This window comes from Mobula hypostoma, chromosome 15, assembly GCF_963921235.1.
Source record: "Mobula hypostoma chromosome 15, sMobHyp1.1, whole genome shotgun sequence".
Lineage (NCBI taxonomy): Eukaryota > Metazoa > Chordata > Chondrichthyes > Myliobatiformes > Myliobatidae > Mobula > Mobula hypostoma.
In genome coordinates, this window is record NC_086111.1 from 32960168 (window position 1) to 32972293 (window position 12126).

General features: G+C 40.7%; 1 protein-coding gene across 2 annotated transcripts in view; it reads left to right on the forward strand.

Moving 5' to 3' along the window:
* chl1b (cell adhesion molecule L1-like b) overlaps window positions 1-12126 on the forward strand; it is a 945006-nt gene that overhangs the window by 654454 nt on the left and 278426 nt on the right. For both annotated transcript variants that reach the window (XM_063067891.1, XM_063067890.1), the window contains one exon: window positions 5058-5280. In XM_063067891.1, the coding sequence (XP_062923961.1) occupies window positions 5058-5280 (223 nt within the window). The remainder of the gene's footprint in view (window positions 1-5057; window positions 5281-12126) is intronic.

Genomic DNA, 12126 nt, shown 5'->3' on the forward strand with positions numbered 1-12126 from the left:
GACGTGCTGGTGAGTTATAGCTGAGTGTTTACATTTGATGTACCTTCAGAATACGTGACACACAATACTGAACATGTAGGTGAGGAAAAATAGGTCCAAAGATAAATCACCAGGAGATTTCTGCATGTAGGAGTTGGAAAAAGCAATTCAAAATCTGAATACAATTTGATTAAGTGAGACTGGAACATAACAGATACAATTCCACCATTCTGGATATCAGAGGAGAAATGCTGGAAATTGGAACAGTTAATTTTTTTGAAGAATGCAGATGGATCAATGTTTATAAAGAGAGAGACAATGCCCCAAAGGTGGCAAAACTGTAAGTGGCAACTTTGTTGAAGATTGTTTTACTGGAGTGGTCAACGGCTTTGATGGTATTAGATCAAACAGGAATTGACTTGCATGGAGAGTGGATGGGTTTGGAAACATTAGGAAAACAAATAGGCTTGGACCTGCAGAAAAAGCAATTTCAGAAAAAGCACAACAGAGATTCAGGAATTTTAGCTGTGTTTGAGGGAAAGGAAGGAGAAGTGCTAAAGCAGCTGAATTGTAATCTTAATCTTTGTGATATATATGTATAAAAAAATTACCCACACCTGTGCAGTGTCTGCATTTATGTTGCTACACGGGCAATTAGACAGATGTAGCTATGAACAGAACATCTTTTACTAAAGGCATTAGCTATCAATTAAGCAGCAGCAGGAACAAAGAATGAAGGTCAGATCACAGAGTACATCCCAGTTCTTAAATGCAAGCTTCTGTATACTGCACTGCTTCCACTTTGATAAAGGAAGTAAAACTGCCAGACCCATCAACTATTTACACAAATGAAGTTTTATACTGTAATGGTGTAAATAAATAAATACACACAATTATGTTTCTGCAATAATAACTCAGTTGCCCCTGAGATCTCCTACCCTTGTCATCCCTGAATTATCATGTCAAGATGCCTACAGTTCTGGTTGTCAGCTTGTAGTTTAAATTCCCATGTGGCTCAGGCTTCCTTCAGTGCTTCTTCCAAGTGTTATTTAACATGGAATAGCACTGGTCTATCCACTAAAGAACGACAGTGTGTGATAATTCAGAAGCAGTTTGCCTGCAATGTTGATTCAGTTGTCATGGGACTTCATTAGCTCTGGGCTGATGTTAAGTACTCAAAAGGTTACCCATCCCAGCCTTTGTATCACTACTTCGACACTCTGACTCATCTTTCCAGCCAGTGAGGCAATATCTAAGCAGGGACTGTGACAAAGGTGTCTGGTACTCGTGTCAATTTTCTAATCCTCTGAGTTCAGCAATGTCAGGCTATTGTTTGACCTGTCTGCAGGGAAACCTGCTAATTTAAACTGCAGTTCCGAGATGTTTGTGAAGGATGACTTCACAAAGCCAAGTGGGATGGGAATGACTTTGGTGCATCAAAAATCTGTGCCTGAATTGATGCCAGTTAGTCCATCTGCTTTTTTTTTCCTTTCTTTATTTCAAGGTAGCAATTCTGTTATGGCTGGCCATTTTGGAGGTCATTAAAAGTCAACCATACTGGGGAGTCTGGCTTGCATCTAGATCTGACAAAGTATGGAGGAGGATTTTCCTCCCTGAAAGATATGAGTGAACCATGAAAATCTAGTAGTTTTGTGGGCATAAAGACTAATAGCTTGTTTTATTATCAAGTCCTTCATCTGCAAGTGGCCCTTGGTACGAATCACAGGCAGTGATAATATTGTTTGGTTGAAACGGTGGAAGGCCATTGTCTCAATCAGACTATGAGGTAGGAGTGAGCTCTGTTTGGTTAGGCTCTGGTAACAGGGAGGTTTTTCACGGTTAGATCTTAGGAATTGAGAAATTTTATGCATGTTCTTTGGCTTTCAGAAGAATGAGGGGAAATCTTAGTGAAACAATTAAATTCCTGATGTGATATGGTAAGTTAGAGATGTGGAAACATTTCCTTGAATGGGGAAATCTCAAATGATGGGTCATTATTACAGGATGACCGGACTGTTTTAGAATGGAGATCTTCCTCTTACTTTTACACTTTGAAGTGAAGAATCTCCAGAATCCTTTATTCCAGTGTCATTCCGGCCAGATCATTGAAGGTATTAAAAGGGAAATTACGAACATTTCTGGGAGCTCAGGAAGTTGAGGGCTGTGGGGAACTGGCCCAGAAGAGATGAGATCTGAAGCAGATTGACCCTGATCGTATTGAATTACGGGGTCAGACATGAAGGACTGCCTGGCCTACTCCTGCTCCTATCTTCTTATGTACGAGTGGGCTTCACAGTACATTTTCTTACATTGGATTTAGGGAAACAAAGAATATGATAAATGAAAGAGCATTATCATTTGGTTGGCTCCCTCTAGCAATGCAAGGAAATAATTGATGGACGAGATTCTCCCTCACATTCCTAATGAAGTAAAAAACTGACTTTCCGTCAAATTTACAACTGGTGTGCTGCACTGATTGCCTGATATTGCATGTCATTTTTGGATCTCCCAACACACTGCCAAATACACCCTGTATGGCTGAAGGCTAAAATTTTGGGAGGCTTAGGTGTCAAGAACTGTCTATTCACTGATGACATCATTGCAGCTTCCACAGATGGATAACGATAATGTATTTAATGAGTCTATCCCGCTGTAAACAATATTACGGTGTAGATAATACTTATCCTTCAGTTTCCCACTTGCTGGCTAGTTAAGTCCACACCAACACTCTAGTAAGACTTCAGCTGCAGGTCCAGATTGATTTCATGTTGTGTTCTGGTTAGCAACTATTGCTGCTTCTGGAACGTGAAGAAGGTAGTGGGAAGGGATCAGAAGTGATCAGGATATTATGGGAGGGAGGAGGAAATGAAGCAGACAACACGATTTTCAGATCAAAAGGAACAAAGCAAAATGTACTGAAATTCAAGGTTTACTCTCTCTCCAAGCATCCTGAAAATTTTAGACTCTGCCACTTCTGTCCAGTAGGACTACTTTGTCCTTCTGGAGGCTTCTTGTTCTCTTCAGCCTTGAAAGGATGAAATGTTTTTCCTGCTTTCTGGCAAGAGCACTGTACTGATATATCTGAGCATGCAGCCGCACTTGTTGCTGGGGCACACGCAAGGCCACTCTTCTCTGACATCACAGAGTCCGCAGTTGTAAATGTAAGGTATCTTTTATAATTTGTTGCTTTCTTCTCTTCCAAATTCAGTGAAGGAGAGTTTACTGATCTTCATAGATAATGGGAGCAGGTTAGTCGTATTGACAGGCATTAGAAATTGAAAGTAACTGCAAACCCTTCAAAAGCAAGGGTATTCAATTCACCTAGAAACCCCAGCAGCAAAATAGTAGCTTTCAAAATATCGTACAGATCCTCAGAAACCTTGCTCCTCTTTCAACGGTTAATTTATGTACATGAGAAAAAGTTGAACTCTCATCCATCCCTGCTGAAAAATATTTATAGGTTACCTGGATTTTGGGCAATTATATAAAAACATCCATCCCTCACCCTCTTTCTAACTTGGCACAAGCTTATTTTCTACCTTCCCCAGTTCTGACAAAGGGTCTTTGATCTGGAATGTGAACTCTGTTTCGGTTTCCGCATGCTGAGTGATGCCGGCATTTTCTGTTTATAATTCAGATTTCCAGTAGCTGCAGATTTTGATTTCCACAGGAAACCTGTACAAGTTATACTGATAGTTGCCTAAGCCAAATAAATCATCATGGTGTCACTCTGTATAAGACAGAGTGAATTGTAATTAACTCCCGCTTGCCAGAATCATTGAAGATGAAGTGAGACCAGAGATGCATTATCAGAAACTGCTTGGTGTTAACAACATCTATGCTGTTAACACCATTAAAGATTGAGCAATGAGGTTTACTGCAGGTAATAGGATATGTATAATTAATTTGGCAGAACCTGGTACAGCACAAACATTACTCTGGTTTCCAAATATTACAATTTCTCTGCACCAGCTGGGATCTGTTTAATAACAACATCACAGTTATTTCAGCATCTAGGATTATAGTTTGATTTAATTTACAATTTACAGTATATTCTGAGTCTTTGATACATTTCCAGGATCAGACCAGTCTTTTTATACCCAAAGAAGATGTACGATCTCATTCAATATTGTCGTACTAGGCAATTAATCTGTCTTTTCCAACATTGAAGCCTTGGCTGCAAAAAATAGTATTAACATTAATAATAATCTATTAGAATGTCTCAAAACCACAGGATGTGCCCACCAGTCCATGATTAACTTAACTGAGTGGCTAAAGGCCAGCAGTTCCAATCAGAGTCACCCAGCACATTTAGGCCTCATAGACTGAAATTGAAATTGCTTACAGAGTTTATGTATCACACAATTCTATTACATCAATTATGCACATTACAAAAAAATTGATAATTTATCAAATAAATTGCATGATGAGGAACTGTTGTGTGCTTGCTCTTGTAGAGACATTCTCCAGGACAACATCCCATGTACCTTGCACTCAGGGACTTGGGCTATACTATTAACATTTTTGTGACTGTATGTTTTTTCAGCTATCATAACTGTGTATTTTGTGAGTGTTGGTATTGAGTTTTGCACCTTGGCACACGGAGGAACACTGTTTCTGTACACATGTATGGCTGAATGGCAATTAAACTTGAACTTGAAATTAAGAAGAGGTTTTCTTACAATAATTTCATCAGTTTTTGGTATTGGAACTTTAATCGATTATGGGGATTGCATTCTCAATCAAACACTCATAGAAGCTGGTGCTTGTGTACACTGAAATTATTTCAGTCCATATATATTTGAACCAACCATGTATTTATTCTTGCTACCCAACGTGTTTACAATGTTTACAAAATGCTATTATTCCTGACAAATACAAAATACTGTTTTCCTTATTTCCCATGTATATTTCTTATATTGCTAATAAAATCCTTTATTCTACTTATGCTTGTTTTTCTTTAAGCTTTGATATTGAAACAAGCTTTGCTTGGAAGTGAACCTATGTTTTTAAATAGGTGAGACTCTTCCATAGTTTGCTCATAAGCCACTAACACTTTCTCTGTGCCTGATTTGCAGCCACTGAAACGCATTGATTGGAATGGACCCGGACTGAAATACAAAGTTAGTTGGAGGCGACAAGGTGTTGACACAAATTGGCATGAATATGTAAGCAGTAAGCATCACCACCTTGTCGAGAATACCCCGACATTTGTACCTTATGACATCAAGGTACAATCCTTGAATGATATTGGACTGGGTCCTCATCCAAAGATTGTCACAGGATATTCAGGAGAGGACTGTAAGTATCTTTTTTTTACTTCATTTGTGCTTTTAAGCATCTGTATATTTAAAAAGTACTGCAAAATTCCAATCAGTTTTGAAAAATGTGTTCCTATTTAGTTCATATCTACATTAATTTGCAAGATTTTTTCATTAGAAATGCCTTCTGACTGTGTAAAATAAGAGCTATTTTAGAACCATTTATACATGAACATGTAGAATAACGCACACAAAAATAATGGAGTAACTCAGCAGGTCAGGCAGCAGCTACAGAAAGAAATAAAAGAGTCGATGTTTCGGGCTGAGACCCTTCATCAGGACTGGAAAGGAAGCAGGAAGAAGCCAGAATAAGAAGGTTGGGGGGTGTAGGGGAAGGAGTACAAACGGAAGGGTGTTAGTTGATGACAAGTGAAGGGGAAAGTAGGTGTGGGGGGGGTGAAATGAGTAGCGGGGAGGTGAAACTTAGAAAAGATAACAGTCTGCAGAAGAAGTAATCTGATAGGAGAAGAGAGTGGACCATGGGAGAAAGGGAAGGAGGTGGGACACCAGAGAGAGGTGATTGACTCTTTACTCCTTTCCATTGATGTTGCCTGCACTGCTGAGTTCATCCAGCATTTTGTTTATATGTCAGGACGCTGGAGCAGGGATCCAATCGCAGACCCAGTACTGTGCACACAGTGATATTAATTGAGTAACATATCCTGAGGTGCAAACAAAGTTGGCATCAAAGTTCAGGCAGAGATCAAAACATCCAGAGAAATCCAAAAACCAGAATAAAGAAACAGGCAGAGTCGATATTCAGACAGACAGAGTACAGATACGAATGCTGGAAAGGCTCAGGAAAGCTCATTGGCACAATCTGACAACAAACAGGTGAAAACACAGGACTGAAATACACTGAGCAATAAACAGAGAGGCAGATGATAGGTGGAGCACAATGAGACAGAAGTGGCAGCAATACAGGTAATAATGAGAAACAGGTGAGAGGCGGAGTACTCAGTAATACAGGGGCCGGAGTAGAGCAGGAGCACATGGCAATACAAACCACAGACTGACGGCTAGGGTAAAAACACACAAAAAGACAAAGTTCAGCTGAAGGTACTGACAGTGTATTATTCTGGATTTCCAGCATATCCAGAATTTCTTGTGTTTCCATTAACATATGATTACAGTGTTCTGGTGATATTCGAGCAGGATACCAGAAATGATTTTGAGGCATGTTATGCAATTAAATTCAATAATCTGGCCATTATTAGGCTAGCACAATGACTAATCTGACCCTGAAAAGGCTCAACATTACTAAAATTCCAACTAGTTTATTATGAAAGAAGACAGCCATCCATATGCAACTCCAGTTAAACATAATGTCCTTAACTCTTAATTGTCTTCTTGGGAATGAGGGACGGGTCATATACATAGGTTTGACAACTTCATCCACAGTCCAGCAATAAATAACATTTGGTACTGTTTTCAGTATTAAGTTCACAATTAAGATTTAAGTGTGCTCTATAATGTAGAAACATGAACACCCAAGAACATCAAACATTGTTTTGCCTGTTTTTAAAATTTCTTTTGGAACTGGTGGTAACCACCAGGTGGGAGAAAAATGTGGGAGACAACATAAGAGAATGAATAATATATAAGAAAAAGGTTACTGACCTAAAATGTTGACTGGTTTCTCTTTCCACAGATGCTACTTGACTAGTTGAGTTCTTTCTGCTTTTCATTCGGGTCCTGACAAATTAACTGTAGCAATTGTTTCAGATTTTTTTTTTCTCAACTACAGCCATGATCTGGCTGAACTTTGGTCACAAAGACATCCAGAGATAAGCCAAGAAGGACACTAAGTGTGGAAGGGTAGTGGCGGAATGGGGAAGAGTCCTGTCAAGTATAAGCTACAGAAACACTGATCACTCACATCCAAGCCCTTCTCCGCCTGTCCCCGAACAGCATCCAACTCCAGATTAGAAGTTGGACTCAGATAGTGTAGGTTAGCATTTCAACAGGTCACAATTGTCTTGCTCCATTGGAGAGATGGGTAGTCCAAGAGTGACTGCCTGCAGAGCTGAGTGTAACAAGCTGAGAAAGTTAGCAGAGTGGGATTGCTAAGGGACAAGGAAAGGGCTCATGCTGCCCCCGTGCACTGGTGTAATGCTCTGTTGGATTCAGCCTTTCAAACAATAAAAGATAAATTATATTTAGGAATGAGGCCTATCATCCCCGAGGCAAATTGATCACTTGCTTCCAGCTATTAAAACCAGAAGGGACCAGGTTGGTTTATATTTATGTTTGTTACCATCTTCCTGTGAACATTGGTATGCTAACATTACAGTAAGAAAAATCAAAGGTCAATTGCTGAAACCGTTAGTCCTTACACTGATCTGTGGAATTTGTATGTGATTCATTGATATGTTGGCACAATTTCTTCAGAACTATTTTGTCCATTTAAATCAGATACAAATTTACATAGTGATATCTTGTCACTCACCTTGAATGGCAACAACGACTTTGTCTGAGTAAAAATTACATGTGATTGCAAGGTCAGTTTTACAAAGTTAAAGAAAGCTGAAGAGAAATTACAGAAATATAACTCAGAAATGTAACTGCTATAATCATTCAAAATAAAAATTGCTGCTCCTGCATAAGAGCATAATATACTTACAACAACATTGGTGAATCCATAGGGAAAACCCCTTGCAACTTGTGCTGGCAACACGTACAAAGTGCTGGAGGAACTATCTATGAACAAAGTTAACAGTTGACATTTCAGGTGGAGACCATTCATCAGGACTGGAAAAAAAGATGAGAAGTTAGAGCAAGAAGTTGGAGAGAGGGGAGGAAGAAGTACAAGGTGGTAGGTGATAGGTGAAACTGGGAGGGGGGAAGGGTGAAGTAAAGACTTCAGCTGATAGCTGAAAGAGATGAAGGGGTGGAGAAGGAGGAATCTGATAGGAGAGGGTAGAAGACCATAGAAGAAAGGAAAAGGGAAGGAGCACCAGAGGGAAGTGATGAACAGGAAACACGAGTGGGAAATGGTGAAGGTGTGGGTGGGGGAGCAATTAGCGGAAGTTTGAGAAATCGATGTACGTGCCATCAGGTTGGAGGCTACCCAGGCTGAATATAAGGTGTTGCTCTTTCAACCTGAGTGTGGCCTCATCGCAGCAGTAGAGAAGACTATGGATTGACATGGCAGAATGTGAATGGGAAGTAGAATTGAAATGGGTGGCCAGCGGGAGATCCCACTTTTTCTGGCAGGCGGAGCGTAGCTGCTCTGTGAAGCGAGTCAGGTCTCACTGATATACAGGAGGCCACAGATACAGTAGGCCACCCCAACAGGCTCACAGGTGAAGTGTCACCTCACCTGGAAGGACTGTTTGTGGCCCTGAATGTTGGTGAGGGAAGAGGTGTAGGGGCAGGTATGGCACCTGTTCCATTTGCAAAGATGACCTCATTTGTAGTCAACAGCATCACATTCATTCTGCCCAGAAAATAAATCACAAATGTTGGCAATTTGTAGTTTATTTACAAAGACCAAACTGCAAAGCAATACACTTTGGGAAATCAAATAGGAGTATGATACGTCTGATGCACTAAATAATTTTGAGAGGGAGAGAGAGAGACAAAAATAAAATAGTTAAGTTGTGATGTTGCCTTTTTACCGAACACTAGTGAGGCCGCATGAGAGTATTGTGTCTAATTCTGTTCACCACATGATACGAAGGATGGGATTGTGCTGAAGAAATTGCACTGGAGATTGGCTGGGATATTGCCTGGATTAGAGGACTTTAGTTAAAGGAAGAGAGATGAAAGGTTGGTCTTACTTTCTATGGAGAAAAAAGGTTGAGGAGTGACCTGACATAAATGTACAAGTTTACAAAACACATAAAGAGGTTAAATAGTCAGAATGTTTTCCCCTGGTGGGGGTTATCAAAAACAAGAAGGAACAAGTTTTACATGAAAGGAAGGAATTTTTAAAAGAATCTCAGCGGTAATTTTTTTTTGACAGATATAGTTGTTGGTATCAGAAATTACCTGGCAAGGGAGGTGGGGGGGGGGGATTCAGATATAAGTTATGTATTTAAAAGATATTTAGACTGGGACTTAAATAAACAAGGCGGAGAAGGACAATCACCCTCGTGCTGGCAAGTGGGATAAGTGTAGATAGACAAATGGACATGCTGGATATGGGGTGGGGAGAGTCAATTTTGTGTTATGCAACTCTAGGACTTGATGTATCTATTTTCTAGAGAAATCTGAAATATAATAATTCCATGCTTGTCAACCATTGCAGTGAAGGAACAAGGGGGCACGCTACTGAGCATGCACCCTAGATAGAAACCATTAGTTCTTAAGAGTTACAAAATACACATGGACTAAGATGTTAACTGTCCTGTGCTATCACCAGTGGGATCATCAGTTGATCTGCCACCTGTCTTCAGGAGTTTCGGCCCGCTTATGATCAAGGCTCCCTCGAGGTGGTGGGCCAGCAGTGCTAAAGCACCACCTCCCACTGGTAAGCTTAAAAACTTGGCATCTGCCTCTATCAGAGTTGTTGGTCACTTCCATCCAACAGATAGTCTGCTCTTCAGGTGTCTATGCAACTACTGAAGGGTTTGCAAGATATGTATACACTGTCTGACTATCTGCCCCTCTGGACATACTTGGTCCACACCCATGCTGATCCTTTCTCTGCTGCCTCAGATACAGCCCTGCTGGTTGACTTGATCTGTCTTCTAATGAAGCCAAGGTCACGCAGCCACTTCTGGAGAGTGAATACAATAAACCCACGGCAGCCTACTTCAAATCGATAGCATGAGACCTTCCACCCTCTGTCTCTGCACTCTGATCTTAACTCTGCATACTTGGTTAACTTGTGCTCATGGGCTTCATCGATGTTGTCTTCCCAGGGGACTGTGAGTTCACCAATATCCGCTTCTCTACTGCTGTCAGACCATACGATTATATCTGGACGCAATGTTGTGAAAGCTATTTGCTCCGGGAAACTGCCTTTCCCGTCCAGGTCAGCCTTGACACACCAATCACTGGCTGAAGAAAGTATGCTTGATCGTGAGCCTGCGCTGTACACCCTTGACTTGGAGCCTTCTTTCACAAACGATATGCGATGTTCTGTGCAGCATGGGGCATGAGATAAGTTGTGCTGCAGTACTCTCTGATCAACCACTTCTGTTACAACTTTGAGAATGTTGTTATGTCTCCAAGTGTACGTGCCGCTGGAAAGATTGACTCTGCATGCACTCAAAATATGTTGAAGTGTTCCCTTCTCGCCACAAGCAGCACACCTGTCTGTCTTATCTTCATACCAGGTGCTGAGGTTGGCAGGTGTTGGGAGCAGATTGTACACTGCTCTGCATAGAAAAGAAATGCGGAGCAGTTCCATCTGCCACAGAACATTCCAAGATAGATGTCGTTGTTCAACACTTTCCCACCGGGTCCAAGCCCCTTGTTTGGCCAGGCCAGCTGTTTTAGTTAACCTCTTCTCCTCTTCTACCGCTCGTATTTCTTGTGTTACAAGTTCACGGCGCTCCTTACCTATAGAAGATGACCACCACTTGTGGGTTGTCCATCCAAGTCCCTGGCGGCCTAGCTGGATAGCCCCAACCGTCTCCTTGTGCTTCAATCTAGACTCTGCCTCATCAACTGCTACACGGGCTGACCACTTCCTGCCTGATCTCACATCTGGCTGGGTGTTCTTGATGACAGGGTCTTTTGAGTCTCGAAGCATCAAGAATGATCTTACCTTGGCTACCTTGACTTCCTCAACAAGGGATTGCACTGGGCTGGTAAGCTTTGTCTGGCTGCTGTGGATTGTAACATTGGTGAGGCTGCTCGGTACTCCAAGCCACTTCTTCACATACTTGTTGATCTTCCGTTCCATTGCGTCAACGTGGGACATTGCCACTTCATAGACAGTTAGCGGCCACATTATCCGTGGCATCAGTCCATACTGCAAGCTCCACAACTTCAACTTGCCAGGCAAGCCACACTTAGTAACATTTTAGAAATGAGCATGAGAGTCCATTGAAATAATATATAAAAAAAGGAGTAACTAAGAGGAACAAGGGAATTGTGGACTTTTAGTTCTCAATAATGTTATGCTATATTCTTTTTTGGTTTATGAGGAGTAATGAATAGGATCTAATTGCTAAGACTAATCTTCAGCTCTGTATATTGTGTCAGCCCATCAAACGAGGATGGTGGAAGGTAAATGAACTATAGAGCAAATTCCTATGTTGGAGCAGCTGTTGGATAGGTGACTACCATTACATGAACTGTTACTGAGTGCTGTTGGATACTATCCAAAGTGTTTCGAATATACAGGACAAGTCTGGCAAATCTCTGATGCTCCACCATGCGTGTTCATTGTGCATTCTTTAGGCTTCTTTCACGTACATGCAAGTGAAATATCGTCTCTACAATGTTACATCACTCTTTCTCACTTTTCACAACTGTCTTTGACAACCACATTCAGTCCAGTTCATTTGTATTCCTAAAATAAATGTTCATTTAACAGTTCCATTAAGTTACTTCAATTTGACTCACTGATTTTTATGATTTTATAATTCATTAATAAAGGCAAAGATTAGTGAAGACAAATGTGAGTTCCTTACAATTAGAAACTACGAAATTTATAGTGGAGAATAAAGAAATGACAGAGCAATTAATCAAATACTTTTGTTCTATGTTCATGGAAGGGGACATAAATAACTTCTCAGAAATGCTGGTGGGATCAAGGCTCCAATGAAAAGGAAATAGAAAGGGAAATTTGCAAGAATAAACTAATAGTACTGGAATAACTAATGGTACCAAAAGTTAATAAATCTGCATCGCAGAGTAATGGACAATG